The 23306-nt window shown below is 42.5% G+C and overlaps 1 protein-coding gene across 1 annotated transcript in view; it reads right to left on the bottom strand.

The window, feature by feature from the left end:
- Positions 1 to 12554: 12554 nt before the first annotated feature.
- The window catches only part of rerg (RAS-like, estrogen-regulated, growth inhibitor), a 48736-nt gene continuing 37984 nt past the window's right edge, over positions 12555 to 23306 (bottom strand). The window contains exons 3-5 of the mRNA XM_041964373.1: positions 21656 to 21712; positions 16223 to 16296; positions 12555 to 14052 (exon numbers count right to left, since the gene is read on the bottom strand). Coding sequence (XP_041820307.1) covers positions 13642 to 14052; positions 16223 to 16296; positions 21656 to 21712 — 542 coding nt within the window. The 3' untranslated portion in view covers positions 12555 to 13641. The remainder of the gene's footprint in view (positions 14053 to 16222; positions 16297 to 21655; positions 21713 to 23306) is intronic.

The raw sequence follows: 23306 nt of genomic DNA, 5'->3' as shown, positions 1-23306 counted from the left end.
AAACCAAGCCCTCTTGTGTGCCTCAGGTGTGTAAATTTGGTCGTTACGTGATCTTAATGTCTGGCTGCTTATTTGTGAGAAGTGTGATGCATCTCATGTGTTTCCGTAATTGATTGGTACTTAGATTATTTTGCTTTCTGTATTTTTTGTTCTTTTGTCTGAAAATCAAGATTTCTGTTATTAAAGGTAACAACTTTTATTATACCTGTGGTTGTGCATTCCAGTTCCTATCAGTCATCCACGGAGCTCCACATTGGAGGATTTGAGCCTTTTTCTCCATTTATGGTCACTGTAGCAGAAGTCCTGGCTCTTACTTTACTTTTAAAAAGTCCTGTTTGAAACACGCAACTTTCTGAATATGTGATGCGATAATCCCGAAATCCCTTCATCTTGGATTACTACCGTGTTTTATTCCTCTTGGCACGAAGCTCCGGGTGTTAAAAGCTGACTGACTGCGAGGCCACAGAGAGGGAAATGTGCTGGAGTCCGGCGCCGCCTTTCATCTGTTGCCCACTTCACGTCAAGCTCTCAAATTAATTATGTTAGGCACTAATGTTACAGAGGTAATATGAAACACATCCAATCATGAACATGTCACTGCACACACGAGCAGACGTTATTACTTTTCAAACAATGGCGTCATCACTCAGATATTTCTGAGACGACTTCATGTGGGAATGCGCCTGTCATACTGAAAATGTTCTCAGTTGTTGCCAGTGTAGCTTACCCCACTATAAGGGAAAAAATTTGCTCAATGTTTGGAAGTGTATGATAGAAATGGTTTGCCAGGTGTCAATATCTCTGAGTGTGATTTAAGGTAAATAGTTGTTAAACCTGGATTCACTGAATTTTGCTCCTAAAAGAGAAATAAAACAAAATCACTGCACCAACAATAAAGAATATTGTACTAGAAAGACAAACTACTGGAGCGGGGTGGCTTTCGGATTCCTATGTTAAGACTTACTGGAAGATTGTGTACGAAGAAAATTAAAGTTTTTCATGCAGTGCACCTGTAAGACTAAGCCTAAACAAGAGAGTGAATCAAAGCCTCTGCCTCATGTTTGCTTCACTCCTTATGATAGCATTTGTTGTTCTTCCAGCTGGCCTCTAAGAAAAATAACGTGATGACAGATTTAATAAAAGCCTGTTTTTGTTCAGACTAAAAAGACTGCGGACCACCCTGACTACATTCAACAGCAGTTGATCTACCCGGTGATAGTGAGATAAAATACAGTATTACATAACTTTACATTCTGCGTCTCTTGGAAATGATCCTGGCTTCATTTTCTGTCAGTTCAGTGCAGTTTATTTATTTATTCTTCACCTCCTGCAGCGTATGCAGACTTCAGTTATCCTTAAAGAGGGATTAAACTTTCTTCCTGTAAGCATTCAGGTTCGGTTATTATCTTTCAAAATCCCAGATCAGCCGACCTCTGACCCGCTACGACACCCTGAACCCTGAAAGTTCTTCACACTTTGTCCTGTGCTTCACATTTGTTTTCCAATCTGAGACACGTGTTGCATACCAGACCGCTGGCAGCCTGATCGTAATCTGCTGCCAGAGTGATTTCTTGCATGCTGAAGGTGGAATGTCAAATCTCTCATCTGCCACAGGTCCCTGCCTGCCTGCAGCCACCGCGCCTGGAAACACACCTGCTCACTGGTAGTCCATCATCACAACACGGTTTTGTACTGTGCATATTTGCTCTGAGGAAACCAAATAATCATCTGAATTTTGTGTTTGCTCTTCACATCCCACAGTGAAGTTTTGGGGAGAAATCACCAAGTACAGGGGTTTTTTCTGCACTCCACACACAATGGTGCATTGATTAAACCAGAAGGGGGCGTTGTTCTCCCAAACAAGTCTGTCTCTCCTCACATCCATCCTCTGCCTCTTAACTGTGGGCATTTTTAAAATTTCTAAGCTCTTGTCTTTGTGATGTTTCCAGGAAAAACATATCTGACTGTCTGCCCATGAGACTAAATGGAAATTAAGTCATTGCTACTATCGCAGATTTGTTACACCAGTCTGGGATCCAGCTGGGAGTCGTCTTACCTGGAATGTGATCTACCTGATGGATTTTAAAAACAAGACCAAGGTGTCGTAAACCAATTTGACATTAATTTGTATTTCATTTTCCTTCCACTATTATATTGCATAAATATAGTCCCACTGTAGCCCAGTCTTACTGGACAGTTATTCAGAGAATTGCAGCATTTGCATAAGACATGACATAAAACAAACATGCCTAAATAATGTGAATCCTACAGAAATATTAAAGGTGCAGTCGTATTTTTGTATCAGTCATGGAACATGAAAGTGAAAGATGTCGCTTGTAGTTGTAAACCCACAGCATATTATCAGCCAACTCTATAGCAGGCCGGTGTTTTCAGTGAAAACTCCTGATAAACCCACTGCGCGCCACCTGCCCAGCACCAAACAGCACAAAGTTAGCAACTACCTGGTGAAGACAGTCAAACATCCCATAAGATAAAGAACCAGTGTGTAAGATTTGGGCTGATCCTTTGATAGAAATAGAATTTAATATCTAGATATGTTTTCATTAGTCTGTAATCACCTGAAAATAATAATTCCTCAGAATGAGCCCCTTATATCTGCAGAGGGAGCGGGCCCTCCTCCATGAAGTCTGTCGTATTTCTGCAGTTGTCCAGAAGGATAAACCAAACGCTGGCTCGAGAGAGCTCCTTTTGCATTTTTCATGTTTTTAGAGTCCCGTAGATTCTCCTGCATGCTTGGAACGGGAGAGTGAGGTGAGGGTTATTCAGTTGGTTGCAATCTGCCACCTGCCCTCTAGATGCCACTAAATCCTACACACAGGTCCTTTGAAGCCTCGGATGTTTTTCTCATGACACAGAAGGCCTATGTTATTGCATTCTTCTGCCCCCAGTGACCAAAAGTGCATTCCCGCAGCTTCAATCGAAGAGTTTCAGAGTTGGACGTGCAACTTGACCAGGTAATTGTGAACAGGAGAGATGCAACAAGGTGTCGCTTAGCAACAGCAAACTTTTTTTTTTAAGTGGAACACCAAAAAATGAAAGATCAAAGCTCATGCAATTTTGTATTACATAAAAAAATTAAACGTGATGCAGCTTCAGACTCAAGGCTGCATCCTGAGGGTCGAAGGTTAACACAAAACAGTTCCACTGCGTGGACTGTGGGTAGTGTAGTACTGCAGGGGTTTCAGAGGAACGGAGGTGAAACCGCACTGAGTTTTGATTCTCTGTTAACGTTATAGTTCCCTCTGATGACGATGAATCATGATGTTTCATCCCCGTGCTGCAGGTTGAAGTGTGTAACTATACAGCCCTCAGGAAAGGGAGCATTGATTTTTAAAGGGTGTAGTGGCACCTCTATATTTAACCTTCGCTCTGTTTTATTTAGCTCCATTTATATGTCGAACCCTGAAGGTCTCAGCATGCATCAGCGGTTTCATCACATCATTTAACTGTGTGTGTGCGCGCAAATATGTGTGGGTGGGTTTCTGTCTGTGTACCTGAAAGAGCACTCGCCTGTGTGTAAGAAATCCTCGTTCTCCCTCTCAGACTTGCCCACAGAATAACAACGCCTTGGTCACCATAGTATCTTTAAAACAAGGAAAGGCCTTGGTTGTCATGGCAACTGCAATGCTTCATTGAGCACAGGATGAAGAGAGACACGGAGAAATGGAAATCCTCTACTTTGATTTCTACAGTTCATTTTATTTCTTCTGCTGTCATGCATGTTTATGTGCACATAAAGAGATTGACAAATCTTGTTATCAGGCAGTGGCCTGATCATCGGGAGCAATGTGGGGTTCAGCGTCGGGCCCAAGGACGCCGCGACGTGTGGAGACCAGGGATCCTCGCTGGGATCAGTGGATGACCCACTCTACTTCCTGAGCCACAACTAACTCCACTGTAAACCCGTCTGCAGCAATATTAAACGGCAAGATCAGCTTCTCCGGCTGTCCAACACGTTCTCATTCCAGTGAATTCATAACTTCTTGGTTAGGTTTCGGAAAATATCATAAACTTCTGGTTTCTCACGTGAAGCCGAGATGCACAAGGTACCCTTTAGCATCTGTATGAGGCGCCAAGGAGGGTGAGAGAGCAGCTCAGTATTCAGACGTACACAGCTTTGGTTTTATTTGCAGCAGAATAGAAAAGCTTGCACACAATAGACGGCAATTAAACCGTGTTTGAGGTGGCAACAGCAAAATGGAAACAGTGTCTCGGTTTTTTTAAGACTGCAGCACAGTAAGAGCGCTCTGCATGTAGATTTTAGAGATTTTTCACAACACATTATGTTTACAATGTGAAATATCTTAGGACTGCTGCGTCTCTGACTGTAAATATGAACGCTGCAGTATTTGAGATCCGAAACCATAAGTGTTTCGTGCTAAGAGGCTCATTAATGGAGATGTTCCATATTTTGAGAAATATGCTTATTTGCTTTCTTGCTGAGATTTAGATGACAAGTTGACACTACTGTCATGCTTGGCTGTATAATATTAAGCTACAGCCATGAAATGGTTAGCGTAGCATACATATTGGGAGCTAAGCCATCTGCTGCCTAAGCAAATAAGTGTGTTTCCCAAAAACTATTCCTTTAAAATCAAAAGACCTCTTCCATTTGGGATCTGGAAATCGAGCTCTTCTTCTAAGGAAAGGTAATTATGAGCATGTTGTTGAAAGATTCAGATCTGTGAAACCGAGTCATCCTCTGGGGATCATGACTCAGCACAGTACATTTTATGGCACACTGGTTGCTGAAATGCGTCGCTCTCAAGACCAAACAGAGCAAAAATATCACATTTTGTCTTGTATATGCCTGAGTTATGACCACACAAGAACTTAATAAATTGTTGCATTTTAAATTAGTGGGTCTTTCTTGGGTTAATTGATTTGTATGCTTTAGAAAAAAATGCATTTTTCACTGTAAAATATGACGACTATTGTTGAACCAGTCTGACAGACACAGGCTGGATACTCCCTGACGTGTACCAGACACTGGATGATGAACTTGAGGCGATGCTGTTTTTCTCCTCCAAAGCGGATGTACTGTATTGCACTTTGTAAATAAACTCTCGAAGATCAGCTTAAACAGAGCGTCAGCGTGCCCACTCAGGGAAGAAGTATGTGCTGTTTGTAAGAGATTGGGCTGAAGAGGAGTGAAGCGCTTTGGAGAGTCGGCCTGTTTACAGAGGGAACGATACCCCTCTCTGTAGGCCTTTCATTTCCTCTGCTGTGAAACACTGATGCTTTCCTCTTTTTTCCCCTGCTCTGCCTTAAAATGGAAAATTTCATAAAGAGCCTCTTAAGAACTTGTCTGCTCCTAATAAAAAAATAAGCACACAGTGCATATGAACTTCCAAAATTCATTTATATCAACTTTCGTTGATGAACTTAGCTCTGTTTGTCGACAATAAATGATCTTCTGTTGTGTTTTTATCGCAGTCATTCCGCCTGCCAGTCAAAATGCTCTCCTATGGTTATTTATGTGAGTGTGCCTCAGCTAATTTTCCCCATGATTGCTTATCTAAACAGGATGTATGGGGATATCAGCCTCTGCAAGGATATGGGAATTGTTTTCGCTCTGGAGATGTTTGTTTCCCTCCAGAGACGTAAGCGGCATCACCAGAGGGAGTTACGTGCTTTCCAACAGTGTTTGCTGAATATTTTCGTCGAGCTGAGCACAATGCAGAGCCAGATAATTTGTTTGCCATTTCTCAGTTCAAGGACAACTGAGTTGTTTAAAGCTGCACCTGAAAAATTGCTGCACTGGAAATTCAAACCGTCAGGTAACAGTTTGAGACTGTCGACAAAACAACCTCACCTCGAGCTCCATTCGACGTTCTGCTGGAACGTTTGACCGTTCACCGTCGAATGAATTCTGACAGAACTCACTCACTTCTTTTCTTATTTTGGGAAGACTTAGAAATAAAAGAAAATATTCATCAAACATTAACAGGTAGGACCCTGTTCTAACTTTGTCTACATTACAAATGTATATTTTGAAATTTGGACTGGCTCAATAACGTTTTTTGTATTATAACTATGCACAGCTAAATGTATTGTTTTATGAAGCAACAGACAAGGCCTCAGTTTACAGCAGTCATTGAACCTATCATGTTTTATTTCTTTGCTGTTTATTGGCTTGTCAGGTGTCTGTCTTGTGTATTAGCCAATCAGTGTTGAGTACTGTGTGCAGAGATCTCCTGTCTCTTTCCCTTTGTGTGTTCATGTGTTTCCTCCTCTCGTCTCCTATCTGTCGCTCTCCTGTCACCTCCTAGCTGAGTGGCATCACTGCTGGGCTTGGCTGACAGGTTGGGCCGCCCTCCTCTCTGAGCACAGGTGTGTTCAATGTAACAATCAAGACTCACCTGACTACACAGTATAAAGGCCCCAGGAAATCATCCACCAGTTGTTGAATTGTCTGTGCACCAGAGTGTTAATAGACTAGACCTCTTCATTGTATTTAGTGTTTCAGTCTGTCTTGTACCTTTTGTACTCACTGACCAAATTTATTAGTGAACCAAACCTGAGAGAACCTAGAGTTGAGTTCAGGAGGCAGAGCTGCAGTCCTAATTGAGGAAAATAAGAACAATCCCAGTTTTCTCTTCAGCACTGGAGCCAGGCTAACAGACAGTCATCATTCCACTGAATCATTAGAGGCAGAATTCATCAACTACTGCCCTCAGTTGGTATTGATTTATCTTCTAATACAGAAGCGGTAGAAGTAGCTATCTGACCTGTTGTATTTTAAGACCGCTTTTCTCCTGTCAACCCACAGCAACTAATCTCAACAATTTTCCTCATCAAAATCATCAACCTGTATCTTCCCATCCCGACCAACCTGCTTAAAGACATTTTACCCTTAGCTGGCTCGTCTTTATTAGATATGATCAACCTGTCTCTGTCAACAGGCTATGTACCACCACAGTCGTTTAAAGTAGCTTCTTAAAAAGCCTACTGTTGTACCATGGGTTTTAGCCAACTATAGACCTATGTCTAACCTCCCCTGTCTCTCAAAAATCCTTGTGAAAGCAGTTGCTGTTCAGCTGTGTGCCTTTCTAAATAGCAATAGCTTATTTGAGGATTTCCAGTCAGAATTTAGAGCACATCATAGCACAGAGACAGCATTGGTTAAAGTCACAAATTACCTTCTTATTTGCATCATACAAAGACTTGTCGCTGTACTAGTCTTGTTAGATCTGAGTGTGGCACTTGATACAATTGACAGAGACTGGAACACTCAATTGGCATTAATGGCATTAAGCTGGTTTAAATCCTCTTTTCAGAATGATTTCAGTTTGTACAGGTTAATGATGACTCCTCTGTGTACTCTAAAGCCAGTCATGCTTGGACGATCCTATTCACTTTATATATGCTTCCTTTAGGCAACATTATCAGGAAACATTCCATAAATTGTCATTGTTTTGCAGATGATGCCCAGCTATACTTATCAATGAAGCCAGAGGAAAACCTGTTGACTAAATTCCAAGCATGTCTTAAGAAAATAAAGACCTGGATGACCTCCTTCAGCACCAGAAAAATTCTGGGAGTCATCTTTGATCAGGATATGTCCTTTAACTCCCACGTTAAACAAATTCCAAGGACTACCTTTTTCCACCTATGTAACATTGTAAAAATCAGGCACTTCCTGTCTCAAATTGATGGAGAAAAACTGGTCCATGCATTTGTTACGTCCAGGCTGAATTATTGCAATTCCTTACTATCAGGCTGTCCCGCTTCATTGCTAAACACTCTACAGCTAATCCAGAATTCTGTGGCACGTGTTCTGGCAAAAACCAGGAAAAGAGATCATATTTCTCCAAAATAAGCCGCTCTGCACTGGCTCCCTGAAAAATCCAGAACAGAATTTAAAATCCTTCTCCTTGAACACAAAGCTTTAAATGTTAAGGCACTTTCTTGTCTTAAAGAGCTCATAGTACCCTATTGCCCCAGTAGAGCGCTGCAATCCCAGAGTGCAGGCTAACTGGTGATTCTGAAAGTCTCAAAAACCAGAATGGGAGCCAGAGCCTTTCGCTATCAAGCTCCTCTCCTGTGGATCCATCTTCCAGTCGTTGTCCGGGAGGCAGAAACCCTGTCTACATTTAAGAGTATTCTTAAAACTTTCCTTTTTAACAAATCTTAGAGTTTGGGCTGGCTCAGGCTTGCCTTGGACCACCCCCTAGTTATGCTGCTATAGGATTAGACTGTCGGGGGACTTTCAATGACACATTTCTCTCCCTCTCCATCTGAATGCATTCCTGTCCTACCAAGGCATGTTACTAACTTGGCTTCTTCCCTGGAGTCTTTGTGCTTTCACGCCTCCGCATGGAGAGTGGTTGAACCTGGATTATGGATTACAGCTACATCTCCTGCCGTGAGCCTTCCTGACATCCACTGCAACTTCTGTTACTTTTCGTTATACTACCATTAGTATTAGCTCAATAGTGCTGTATTACGTTCATATACTATCTGCTATTAATATGTAACTACATCACATACGTAAATATATCACATAAGTATATACTAAGCCATATGTGCCTCACTGGGAACACAATCCTCCTGCAGCAGTAAAGTCCCATGTCTTCACCTGCAACACCCAGGCACCAAAGCTCGCTAGCTAGCCTTTTCCATATACCATGACTCAGTGAGTGAGTGTATCTTTGTGAAATAATGACTTGAATTACTGAATCACTGAGTGAAATAGAGCGCACAATATCTTATGACGGACTGTGACCTTGTTTGAAGTGAATGGATCGTTTCAGGAAGGGATTCAGCTCAGTTCGTTTACCCAAAAGATCCTTTTTGATTCTTTTCAATGCAACTGACACATCACTGGATGTCCTAGATGGGTGGGACTAAAGACAACAGGAGGGAAAATGGCTGGGTTTTAGTTAAGGATTATAAATTGCTGCATGTTACTTAAGTTACAGCCAGAAGTTTTTGTCTGTGAGGCTTCGGCACAACATAAATTTAGTCATCTGCTGCAGCCCCCACTTGTGAACCTTCTGTACATTACTACTTACATTGTGTGCTTTACTCACGTGCGGTCTCTATGCAAACTTTAAGGGACAGTTTAGGACTAAATATTTCTTAGCTGTTATCTGACAGCGCGTTGTCATTTTAAAAGTCCTTTCATGATCCCACAGATCTACTGTCTGTCTGGAATGATATAATGTCTGCCTTGGGCAAAACCTAGTCCCATTTGGGACTGTTTGTGAATGCTTCGCCTCATCCTGGTGCATCAAGCCATAAGGGGTCATTACCAACAGAAAGCACCCATCGTAACTATACTTGGCAAGAACCGCAGATGCAGTGGGTGGTTTGTTCCCCCGATGGCCACAAGGGGCAAAAATGAGCCCATTCCCCATTTGAAAACTGAATTTGATAAGCGGCGCAAAGGTGAGATTTATGCTTTACGTGAAGTGTTTTCTAACACAGTGATTTAAGTTTGCAATTGAAAAAAATTCAAGGATGAAGACCAATGAGCTGGTTTAGCAAATGCATGTCTGGTTCACTTTCCCACCTCCAGTGTGCAGCGGCTTCCCCCAGCTTTTCTATGGAATCCACTGAGGACTGTCTCCTGCACATTGGATCATATAGTTCCATACGAGGCTAGGCGAAACCAACGCCAGAGTACAGTGCAAGGTTTCATCTGTGCTGTGCTATCTACGGCATGGCAGTGATCCATGGAAATATTGCATTTAAATGCTGGTTTCACCCTAGGCAAATGCTTCAGGCAGAGAGTGGATATCTGCCAAATCGCAAAAATATTTTTTGAAGATAAAACCTGCTGCTGGACACCAGTAAAAAAATATATATATATATATATATTCTTTTGGTTTGAAGGTTGGTGTAGGGAAGGCAGCCAGAATTATTATTATTTTTCTCAGACCAGAAGAGTCATGACTAGCAGGAGGGTCAATTGTATTTGAGTTTGAAAATGCCGCCTACAGAAATGCGATCCACATGTCTAAACCTCAGAGATGCACACAGAGAGCAGAGTCTCAGCTCAGAGAGAAATATTTCTGAAGTTTCATCGAGCGTGGCACTCACGCCCTGGATATCTTGCCGCCTCTTCTGGTCCAGGCTTTTTTCTCCTTCTGTTATCACTGGTCGTCCCCCCCATTTGGTTTCTGACTGCCCCTTCATGCAGTCTGCCTTCTACTGATGTGTAAGCTGTCAGTGCCTTCGTCACATTTACCCAGACGCAAAGCCTCTGCGTCTTCCTCATCACCCCCTCATCAATGCAGCTCCTTTTACACATTGTAGTTGCCCTCTCCAACAAAGCCACCATGTGTTTGTGAGCCAAGGACTCCCGACCCCACTTTGCACCAACTTTCAGAGCATCACAGCATGACAGGAAATTGAGCAGAGGATACGCACACCAGCCCCCTCCCTTCTGGGACATCTTAAACACTTCTCTCTCCAACCATAGCAAGACAGCTCGACCATGAGAGGCTGTACATACACTCATTGTAACTTCTGTGTGTCCATATGTGATCATTTAATTGTAACACTTTGATATCAAAGCCACTCCAATCAACATTTCTATACTAACATATATTGGACAAATAAACCAGATTTCATGTGCAGGTTGTTACTTGATGACACAGAGAATTATCACATGGTTCTAGTCCGATTCAGCATCTTTTAGCACTTTTACCATCTTGGTTCAGTCACTCAACAGTCTGCACCTTTTTTCCAGCTAATGTTTTCTGCTAAAATGCTCTAGTAAACCCCCTATATGGTACCTGACCGACACTGATTGACAAAGTTAGCAGCCAGAGGTTGAACATTGTGGAGTATTTAGCAGCTAAAGAGCCAGATGTTTCCCTAAAAGTTGGTGGAAACCAAAGTAGAGCTTAAAGGAGAGTTAACTGGATTTATGTTTAACAGGTAGCCAGAGACATGACCCCAAATGAGCACATATGAAATATTGGGGGATTGCAATTATCATGTCATTTGTGTCTACCACTAAAAAACAACAAAAAAACAACAACATAGCTTTCAGAGCTATTGCTCACTCAAAATAAGTTCTGCTACAAATGTCTGGTTATTTTTTCCTAATGCTGTGGATGTGGATGTGTGTGTATGTATGTGTGTGTGTGCGCGCACTCTCAGCACACACTGAAGGCTACAGAGATCGGCCACCTGGGGCATCAAATCTGGAATGACCCTTTGGCCGGTGCATCAGAAGGTCGAAGCTGCAGCAGCATTCAGAACAGCTGGAGGCTGATGGCAGCTGATGGACCTGCCCACCAGCCTGCTGAGTGTCAGAGGTAAAAATCCAAAAATCTCACCACGCCCAGTCATCTTTAGGTTGTGTCGGGGACGGCAAGACTGTCACCTTCTTTTTTACAGCGATGACTTATATTCTCTAACCTGAAGTGAGCTTCTGTGCTGTTTGCAACTGAAGGAGAGCAGAGCCTTTAATAGTCAGAATTCATATTGAAGTGAAACCTGGAATTGCCCTTTACACTCTCCAAATGGTCAGGATGAGGAGGAGCACCATGGCTCCCTTCCCCGGTTATTATGGGATATTTGCCTCTTGTAATTATCTGCCAGACAGCTGGGCCACTCCTTTCTACTTCACCCAACCTAAAGACAGTAGTGTTTCTTTTCGTATCCTCTCCCTGTGTCAGCAATCTATTTGTAGTAACAGGGCGTGTTTAGTGGGAGATTTCCTTTTTTAATACAATACCGTGTCACAAGTGGGTAACAATTTTCATGTTTTTGGCGGCTAACTGGGAAAGCAAGAGAGAGTTTTACTGAATAGGTTTTCAATTTCTGCCCTCAAGGTAGAAAAGATGAGAATTTGAAAGGATGTGTACATTTAGAAATCCATATTGCCCAGAAAATGATGCTGTAATTGTTTGTAATAGTGAGCAGAAGAAGAATACACCCAGTATTGTTAGTGAGTGTAACACGATGATGAAACCTTTCTCTGATGTGTGTGTGAGAGAGAGAGAGAATCAACATGTGTAGAGGGAAATATTTGCGACATGGACATTTAGTTTCATCAGACTGACTGATTGAGTTGCAGATACCTCTGCTACATTAAATCAGTGTTCATTCAGGATTTTTATATGATTGACAGTTCTACAGAAATAAACAAAGTAAAATGTGTTAAGAGCATGACATGTTTCCTTAATATTTAGTGCGTTTGCAGTGTGGTTTGCTCAGCTCTTGTGTTATCCGCCTTCTCATTACAGCTAAAACAGGCTCGTCCTCTTGCGTTGTTTGCGCACTTATAATTTGACATGCCAAATGAAAAAGGCTGAGATTTTAAACTGAACATCATCAAATGAGTTTCAGCAGTTGGATATAAACTATATGGAGACAGACACCAACCTGCCCATCTGGAGACAGTCCCTATGTAAATGTGACGTTTGATGGTCTGGCTGAATGCGTCCATGTCAATCACCACGCTTATTATTTGAAGCTTAGTACACTGCGAAGTGCCTCTGTGGAACATCATGCACCAAGAGAAGAACACATTGATGTCGACCAAACATATGGATTCATTAAGAGACAAACTGTCGGGATATATCTCAGTTTTTAATTACAAGTGCACAGCTGGTTGTTTTCATCATACAAGTCAAACACATAAAGAAAAAAAACATTACATTTCAACAATTACAGTATCTTCTACTGTAGACTCATTTGGGTTCTGTACACACTTAAGACACAGCCGTGCTTAAGGCAACACACCATATCATACATACTGTACCACAGAGGACATCCCTGCAATGTGACATATCGGGATGGACCTTCAGTGGGTTCAAGAAAACGGCAAAAATGTTCTCTCGTGGGCTTAAAAATGTTCTGAGCATGTGCTTTGGTTCCTTGAGGAAAAGATCTTGAAGAGCACATGTCCTGGATAAACACAGGCAGCCGCTGCAGAACATTTAATGTCAACAGAACATTGTGGACTTTATTACAAGGCTTGTTTGAAGGACAGGCATCGATAAATCTGGGGATTTTTCTTGGGCTGACATGCGCGAAGGACTGTGGATCTACTGATAATAGTTCTCCGATCTTAGTTTTCTTTTACCACTGCTGACAGAACAGTTACACACATGTGGGCCGAAGCACATCACAATATCCCCCACAGACAGAGAGAAACAGACAGGAAACTACGACTCTTCTCATTCGACATCAATAATGCTTGGATTCTATGCATGCTAAATAGGAAGCTTTCATGCTTCATTTCCAGACTGCCTCCTGGCTTGTTCACTGAATTAAAGAAAGTTAGATGAGAGGATAAAAGCAAAAAAAAAAAAAAAAAAAGTTGAGAACCTCACCATTTTAATGATTTATCATGAAACATCACATCTCTCGGCAGAATCCAGGATTAATTTGATCCAAATGAGCTCAAATGTTCTTGGACTAGAATCATCCTTTAAGGCTCCCATGCTGACGTGACAATGTCGTTTGCCTCCTCCAGAGGGAAGAGATATTGTTCTTGGGACCATTTGGATGGAAAATGATAAGAGACGAAGTAAAGAACACATCCGACATTAAATCAGTTACATTTCGTCCATTTCAGAGCCAATAACTGCTCGAAACATTTACATGAGACAAATGTACATTTCCCGTGTCGTCAAGCGGTTGTGCGTCTCTTCCCTAGCTGCTGATCTTGGTCAGCATCTTGTTGATGGCCTGTTTGACGTGCGTGGTGGAGCTGCGGCGTCTGGCCTTGCCCTGCACGGCCTTGCGGCGCCTCACCTCGCGGCACAGCTCGTGGAAAGCCTCGGCCACGGCGCCGCCCTCATTTGCGCACGCTGAACATTCGTAGAAGGCGCACGCCATTTCAGCTGCCAGCCGTTCGCCCTCCTCCGTGCCGACCTGCCGGACGTGGTCCAGATCGGACTTGTTGCCCACGAGGACCAGAGGCACGTTTTTTGGCTTCTTCACATCCTCTAGGAGACTTCGGAGCGGCGCCACCTCCTCAAAGCTTCCCCGGTCTGTGATGTCGTACACGATGACAAATCCGTCACCCCAGCGCATGTGGCCCTCCTTCTGCTGAATGTCCTCCTGAGGTGAAGACACAAAATGTGGTGATGAACTCCAATTTTGTAGACTCTCAAAGAAACAGTTTGACATTTTGGGAAATACTTGGGGTTGCTTGTTGAGAACTAGACAAGCGATCGCTACTATTCCCATATCTGGAAGCTAAATAGCAAAACTCTCAAGCTAAAGACAAGGACTTTTAAATTGTTCTTGCATATGCGTTAGTTTGAAGCCAGTATTTTCGGTCCCCACACACTTTGCCCTCTTGAGCTTGGCTGTTTTCAGCATGTATGACACATCTAGTTTCTTTATGGAGAAGCGTTTATTATTCCTGACTTTCTCCCTGCTCTCTCCCACACACGCTTAAGCCAGAAATTAAGTTCTGCAGCTGTCTGAGGAACGTGAAAATTCAGGCATGTGCTCCTAATTTGATCATGTCGAAGCAGAGACAGTTGCCGGGTTAAAACAGGACTTAACCGGTCGTGTGGCACACCTGAAATCGTAACCTGACTGGCGGGAGGCACTGATCTCATAGTTATTGATAGAGGAAGCTTAAAAAATATGACATCCACCAGAGGACAGATGAGAAAGTTTGACATTTGTGTACCTGACCGACTTTTGAACCTGCAATATATGAGCTATCAGGGAGACTCTGCCTCCACAAATCGTGATAGCATTAGCACAATGCTTTGACACAGAGTCACAGTCAGGAGAGGCCTGACATCCTGCGCAGCCGTGTCTGGAAACATTCAAACCTCATCCTAATGCCAGCTGAAAATAGACAATGTAATGAGAGAGAGATGACTTGGCTGAAGTGTCGCAGGGGAAATCAGCCGCCAACAGAACACCTACGCAGCACTGCAGCATATTTATCTTCAGCCAGAGGACTTACGCAAGCTCTCCCTCATGGCCAGGACGCCGCAAAGGCCCTGTCACACTGCAGGAAATTACCATGTGAAAGTGCCACTCAGTGTCACACGTACTCCTGCTACAATTCTTCAGACGAGAGTTTCTAAAATAAGTATCAAGTCTCTCCAAGACAAGGTAGCAAGGGCCGGACGACACCTGAGCATTCAAGTTGATTTGCATTACAAAGCGGAGCCGTTTCAAAAGGAAAAACAGACGTTGAACTCTCAACACTCAAATGGATGTTCTAAAGTATGGATTTTTTTAGAAGTGTATGGCCACTCTCCATCTCCATTGTGTCTTCTGAAAATATGTGTATTGGTCCTTTTGCTGGGAACCACACGGTACTCTGCTGACAGAAGTAAGCAGTTACTTGGAGAATGTATGCGAGAAGAGGCTAAAAGGATCGAATTTAGACTTTCAGCATTCTTCTTTTTCTACTACTGGGTGTACAATTTGAAACATTCACACATAAATATATGTGATTTGAAATAAGTGCGCATGGTGTCATAACAGGTGGTTTTCTTTTGGTTTTGTAAGTGTTGCTGGAAGGTGTCTTGTTATATTTTATGCGTTTGATTTATAACCTTATCTTCCATCCATCCGATCCTTCATGGGATGGGCCGAATGTTTGGTTTGACACAGAAATAAGAAAGATCACTCCACAGATTCAGCACTGAAATATAATATCCTCAGACTCACAATTGACACTTTAAAGACAAAGGATGCAGCAGAAGATATCGTCTTCTTTTATGCCACTTCGTTGACATCTGTTCCACTGGATTCACTTCAATGGAATGAAGCAAAGCTACCGGCACATTTTAAAACTCCATGCTCAAATTAATTTGTCACACAAAAATTATAATTTAAAAAGTTAAATTGTCTTTAACTCATCTGGAAGTATGAGTGAATGGAAGATTTCTGCAATGCAATTTTTATGCTCACAATCTCTTTAAAGGTCAGAAAGTATTACTCAACTTGTGTATAATATCTTTTGAGACTCTGGAGGAAGACTATGTGATCAGATGTTTCTTGAGTCCGAATCAGAGTTGAGTCAGAATTAGATGTAAGACTTCGAATATTTAACAGGAAGTACAGCATTAGATGATACATTATGTTGGCAGATACTTCACTTTGTTCCTACACTTACAGTACACTAACAAAAGTAGCACCCCAGCCTCATCAAGATAGTGGCAGAGAACTCATGTCTTTATATTTCTGTTTCATTCGTCAAATGAAAATGTTTGACGCGAGGTTGGATTAGGGACATGGGGGTGATTTATCTCACCTGCCCTGCAGTGTCCAGAATCTCCATGGTGACAACCTCATCGTCAATGTTGGCTTGATGACGATATGTTGACTCTGTAAGACACAAAAGACGAGATGAAATTCCAGCTTTTCATTCAGTCTGAGGTGAATCATGATTTGATAGTAGCGACACCTGACTCCCAACAGTCACAGGAGTAAAACTCATTGTAATGCATTTGTACTGAATTACATATCACCGTCAAAGTAGGCAGACATCAAGTCTGTGGAAAATAAGTCATCACGATTGAAGTGGTACATATAATTCCACCTACTCTTATTTTGAATGATTCAGAGGATCACTCATAAAACTGATGATTACTGTGTGCACACCAAACCTTCGTTTCTAATTGAATTTTGAAACCTGCATGAATAATGCATCCTATCGCTTCACTCCAGCTTCTTTAGTATCAAACTCATGGGCCTACAAGACTGACTGACCTGAGATGGGGTATTAGAAATACATGGCAGACGTCTTTCATGATGCATGGTCAAAACCTATGTGCCATAGACCCTTATGTCAAGGGATTAAACATTTATTGCAGATGATTATACAGTTGGATTCTGCACAGTGGCTAAGTAGCTAAAGGCTACAGCTCATGTGGGACGGCCCTAGACAATAAAGTTCTCAACGAATCCAAGCAGCTACAAGGATTCTGCTGGAAGAACAAATGTCCCCACATAATGCACTCCGGCACAGATACAGAGACAGTTGTGATCTCAGATTGCCGATATAAACAGGGTTTTTAGTGGATTTTTCATGACAAAGGTGGCAAACACTGGAGATCATGTGAAGCATACACAGTTTGTGTGCAACAAGTCACAGTTTCTCTTTTTGCGTACCAGCTTGATGGCAGACATGATGAAGGAAATCAACAAATGAAGAGAAAGAAAATCCAATAAAAACTACACTGCATTATACTGTTTGTCCCGTGTGGTAATACAATTCTGTATTGATATAGAGTCGACATTCTATGACATGGAAGCTTTGAAGAAGAAACGGCATTTATTTTACATTCAAATATAAATGTAAAATGAATTTTGCATCAGCAATCAAAATAGGTGTGCTACATGAGACCAATTTCCTATGCTTTTTTAATCACAATGTTTACTACATTTGGACAAATCAGCATGAAGGTATCGAAAATAACATTGGTTGTCTGTCATTCGAACAGTAATTTATTGATGGTCCGTAAGTGAACCCCTTGTGGTTAAGAGTGAGGACTCGGAGGTGAGCAAACCATCCTCTCACTGCCAAGTCGGCAGACAGTAACACAAAGGCAGCCGCCTTAGAGTTAGATGGGCAGGGAAAACCCTGGTAAACTTTGCCCTCTGCATCGCCTGCCTGTCTGGCAAGTTTGATGCAGTCAGACCAAATGCATTTCGATCATTTGCAAAGTCCCTTCAGAGACCTCTGTGTGATCTGGACATCACAGGTGTCCATGTTTTTCTGGAGTCACTGGTTAAGCATTTTCATGCCCATGGGGTTCTATTAGAGGTCAAAATAAGGAGACGCTGGCTTCTGCATGGCTCAGACAGACCATTTAAAAAGAACATCGCATTTCCATTTTCCTAGTTCCTTTTCCATTAAAACGTGATCTTGCATTTTGGGCCCAAATGCTTCTGGTTATTTCAGCAGGTTGTTGGACCATGAAGGATCCTGCTGGGTGGTGGCTGACTCCGGCAATGACCTAAAATGACCTGAGCTTCACCTCTAGCTGGTTCGAAAAGCTTCTTATTCCTGGCACAGGATCACAGTTGTGAACTGTGACCGCGGTCTTTCATTCCACCAGCACAGGAGTGATCTGCCTGAATTGCCCCCTTGTAAAAAACCCATCTGTGTAAACACCTGGCAGAGAGCACTGAAGCCCCCGAAACCCTCCTTGTAAAGGGGGAGATTCTGCTGGATTTCGCCGTTATTTCAAGCAGAGGGCTTACGCCAGCACTCTCTTGAAGCTTTTTGGCTTTGTGAATCCAGCCTTACAATTGCTTTCAGCTTGTGACTCATGTCCTTTCTGCTCTGCTATGTCTTGATGCATGGTTCTTTCATGGAGGAAGAAAATTGCAAAGCTTAGTACGTCAAGAAATCAATATTTAAAAAAAAAACTCACCATGTTGTTTTTTTCTTGAGGAGAATTACTACATGTTCCTCCACCACTTTTAACTTTTTCTGTTCGTTCATTTGAAAATGCAGGCTGGCACGATCCTCAGTGGTTCTGCAAAGCATAATCCTTTTGCTGGAGGTTAGCAAGCAGCAGAATTTTAAGCTTGCGATTAGTTGTTTCTTACCAAAGTACACCCTGGGACTCAAACTGATAATGAGCGCTAAAAACTCACTGGTCACAGGATTTTCGGCATTATTTTGCTTGTTTTTGGTCTTGGTGAGGACAAACAATGATACTAAAACCATGTCAAAACGATGTTCAGATCATCATTGAGAGGAGCTTGCTGTTGCTCCAGTCTGCATGTCCATCCGGCCGTGTCCCAGGTGCGCTCCCCTCTCCAGGGGATAAACTGCATCCTGTGACGTAAATTAAATGTCACAGAGAGCCAGCGGCGGAACTAGAGTGGCAATTTATAGCTGTTTGGCTGGAGGCACGAGGAGCATCTGTGATGAGGAGAACCAGAGTCTCACACAGCGACCCGTGGGACAGCCTATTTCAGGAGCCATCACTCTGTCAACTGCGAACAACACCCGATCCGTCCACGTCCACCCCTCTGTGAATTTGTTGGTAAATGCACTGACAGGGGGCAGGATGATTTTAACCAGCCCCATCATCCATCTAAAGCTCTTGCAGAGAAACAAAAAGCAGTAATTTTTCCTGGCAGCAAGCAATTCATCCCTCATAATTCAAAACCCCTCGCTGCCTGAGGGCTGTTTTGGCAGAAGGTAGAAAGGGAAAGTGTCACGCCAAACGGAATCCAGTTTGTTGCTGCAGTTCGTCAACGCGTGCTGCCCTGAACTGCTCCAGCGAACAGAAGAAAATCGATTTGCTCTAACACGTGCTTTGCAATAGTTTATTTCTAAAATTTTCACACCAGAAACTTCCTCTGCAGTTTGCGTCACAATTGCTGTCGTGATGCCAGGAGAAGCAGCTCAGCATCATTTCTGTGTGCCAAAGGCAACTAGATTCTGTAACCGGGTGGTGTGTAGGGACAGAAACGACTATTGCTGCATTATAGATATCTGCATTCTGAACAGCTGCTGTTTGTCATGGTGCGATGGGGGATGGTATCAGACTGGTCATTTTGTAATATCTGGGTAGTGTGCGCACACTTGCAGCATCTGCTAGTACTAATCGAAGAAACAGGCGCACAAAGTCAGGCGATGATTTAGTCCAAGTGCAATCATGACTTATCCGCATCTTCCTGCATCAGCCCTATGATGCAGGAACACAGGATGTCACAGTTTGGATGATGCCGGCCTAATAGGCTAGAGTTTGAATGAGGATGACAAGGAGTGCAACAAACAAGTTGAATCACGCAGTTCACCGCAGTATCTTCTGACGTAGAGTCAGTGAAGTCACCCAGAGGTGTCTGAAATAACATCATTTATCTATTTATTTATTCACATTTGCTTATTTTTGATTTCTATTTTTCTATTTGTATGTATAAGTAATTCTTTATAAGATCATTATTTAATTACTTAATGGTACAGTAATATAGTTGTAGGGATGGGGCTCTGTTGAATGGGGGGGGGTATATTGTATTCATGCAGTTCTGTTCTGAAGTGTCATTCTATATGAATTTAATATGCCAATAAAAACACTTTGAGCAAAAAAAAAAGAAATGCACGATGTCAGATGGAGTCTATTCTACCAGTCCATCAATGTCAATAAACCTGACTTGCTTGCATTGATTCTAAATATGGATTCCACTTTCTTTGTGTTAAGTTATCTAGTGTTTACTTCTTCTGTGCCGTTGCTCCTCATTTCCCTTTATTCTATTTTCTTTTTTAATTTTTCAGAGTTGTGAATTACATTTACAACTGTAGGAATGTTTCCTGGAAAGCAGCAAAGTCCATGTTCTTCATTGTTTCTACTTTTGGGTAGGCTTTGGATGCTTGTCTTGTGCGGTGTACGAGACGCCTCTGCTCGGGCAGACCCAGAACATGCGGGAGCAATCGTGTGCAAAGCACATATGAATGTGAGCTAGCAGGCTAAATCTGACCCTCATTTAAACGAATAGGTCGATAATAAATGGAGATGAATGGTGAGCTGCAGACACTAGAAGGCATATTGAGATAATTCAGCCCGTGTTCTGGCAGTAATCCTGTGTTTCTAAGACCAGCACTCTGCACGCACAACCCCCTACCTGTGTGACGTGCCCATAATAGGGTTATAATAAGGTGTCAGCCACTTCATGGGCAATTTCAGCCAGGCAGTCTGATAGGCCACAGACACCCTCCAACAGTGCTGTTATTCCCATTATGCGCCTCAAGCTGTGCTTTCTTGGTTGTGACGCCAGCTCTTGCGGTGACCAAGTAGGCAGTTATCGCTCTTTTCTGCTGTCTGCTTCTTTTTTTGTGCTAAATCGTGTGTGCTACTTGAAGTTCACACAGTACACATGTTTCATGAAGCTGGTATGCACAGTAAAAATACACTACAGTACAAAAAAGTTATGTAGGGTATCCGTGTTCTGCTTCAAGGAAAGTAAATTAATCTCTTTATTAGTCAAATATCAATAATCTCAACAATCTTCCATCCTCATGTTGTGATATGAACAAGAGGGCATCAGGGCTATGAGAATGATCACCATGTTGTTGCAGAGCTAACTTCATCCAAGCGCATTTGTCCTTGCAGCTCAAAATAACTTGCACACTAGCTCACTTTTTCCAACAAAATATTTTTTCTTTTTCATTTCTCTTCGAACGCGTGACATTTTGCATCTACTTATCTTGACAATTGCCATGGTGCATATCATGGATGGCACGTAGCCACTACGTGCGTGTCGGGTTCACCCGGATCGCCAGTTAATAGTATATCTTGTTTGCTTAATCTCTGTTAAAATGTGGGTGTAAAAACATGAATTTGAGGCTTACTGAGGATTTGTCAGCTGAAACGATTTCTTTCCAAGCAAGAGGGGACTGTGGGAAGTGCCTGGCAGATAAATGGTTCCAGCACGTAACCTCCCACAAAACCACCAACTGACATTTTGACACTTTGTTTTGGACAGGAAGCCAGAGAGCCAAGCTAGCTATTTCCCCCTTCTTCCAGTCTTTATTTCTAAAGAAAAATAAATAAATATATATCTAATTTTTATAACATAAAAATGTGTAACTGTGGTACAGTAGTAGTGGCGGGTAGTGGTACATAGTATTGATGGCAATTGCTGCAGTACTGCTACAAAAAAAGGGACAGCACTAGTAGCAATGGTAATACTGGAGGTCACAAAAACAGTTATCTGGTTGTCTTACCAAGTGTTGGGTCATACTCCCAGATGAAGCGTCTGGTCAGAAATCTCACCACCAAAGCTGGAGAGGACAACAGATAATAACACGTTCAGAATATGAAAACAGCACAACAAAATCAAAGCAGGTTTGTCTTCATGGTTTCCAAAGTTAATAGACTTTATGTGGAATTGTAGACTCCATCCACTGACACTGTCTACTTTAGTAGCTAATCAGCTGTGGATAACCGCCAAGAGGCCATGACATCCAAACCACTTTAATGCCCTTCTCATCTAAATGCTAATAAAAGAGAATTCAAACAGCCTCCAGACTGAAACATCTGCTGGCGACGTTCCTCATTAGCTGCTTCTCTCGTATGGGATAGTGAGCTCTTTACTGCATCGGCCTCAGTCCTCATTTAAAAAAGAACATCCCCAGCAGGCCCGTGATTCGTTCTGTTAATAGTTTACCATCAACGAGTAATCAGACGCACGGAAATGTTGATCTCCTTCATTCAGACAGAATTAGGAGACCATCGCCTGTGTATCACACAGAGCCACGAACCAAACAGTCCACCAGTGCACCATTTAGAAATGTGGACTAAAGGACTGTGATGCAGGAGGTTTTGAGGAAGGTAGGACACTGAAAAATTCTTTGCCAATCAAAATCTGACAAAAAAATATCTGCGGTTTGTACTTGGGTGTCTTTCCCAGCAGCGCTTTGCCTGTTTTATCCAAAAAGCGGAGATCAAATTGTCTTCCTGATTCGTCTTATCAACAGGGCGACAGAAACCCTTCTCTGCTGCCTATTACGACATTATCATCCCCTGGTACTTCACAACTGAGCACTAAAGTGACATCCAATTAAGAAATCAAGCTTCGTGCTCAGCTTTACCCCCCAGGTAGTCACTGCGGGAGGTATGTGCCACAGTTCTGCAGCCGTTTATCTGAAAACTGCAGCTTTTCTGCCGTTAGTTGAGTTAATGGGTAAGCACGATGAGTCCTCTAGGAGAGGAATCAGGAAGTGACCTATTATAAAAAGCTGCCTATAAGGCTTCACAGGCAATGGTAAATTACATATACGTTAAAAATGTGACAGAGCTAGAGCCAGGAGGCGATTCGCTTAGCTTAGCATAAAGAGTGGAAGCTGAGGGAAACAGATATCCAGGCTCTGCTGCAAGGGTGCATTTCACCTCTCATGGATTCATCTTTTAATTTGTAAGATGAAGAATTTGCAATTTTGTCGTTCAAAAGTTACAGTCTCACTTTAACTTCCCAAAAGGTAAATGGGAGATGACAGTGGCTCATTTTCCCCTCCTTTCTTTATCTTGTGCACCTTTTTGCCCACACTTTTCAAACCTCAGGTGACTAAACACACTTTCCAGACATTAGCAGACCTGTACAGGTACTCTCTCTTCTTTTTTCTTTTTTTTTTTTGCTTTTGTTAATTGTTTGCTAACACACAACAACAAGCAAATGTTCACTTTCAATCCGCTCCTCTGCAGGAGCTGTCATGTGCCTGATTTACTCCCAAAGGGCCTGAGTGGTCCACTTGAGTCCAGGCGTGCATCTCTGTCCTCGTGTCAACTTACTGAGCTGCTGTTGGCAACATAGAGACTATCGGGAAAGAGCTTTGCCTTTGAACCAGGAAAAAAAAACATCCATCTTGGCCAGGCCTG

The sequence above is a fragment of the Chelmon rostratus genome, chromosome 22 (genome assembly GCF_017976325.1).
Source record: "Chelmon rostratus isolate fCheRos1 chromosome 22, fCheRos1.pri, whole genome shotgun sequence".
In the NCBI taxonomy this organism is placed as follows: domain Eukaryota; kingdom Metazoa; phylum Chordata; class Actinopteri; order Chaetodontiformes; family Chaetodontidae; genus Chelmon; species Chelmon rostratus.
The sequence above is the reverse complement of the archived record's forward strand: the minus strand, read 5'-3'. Positions and strand labels throughout refer to the sequence as shown.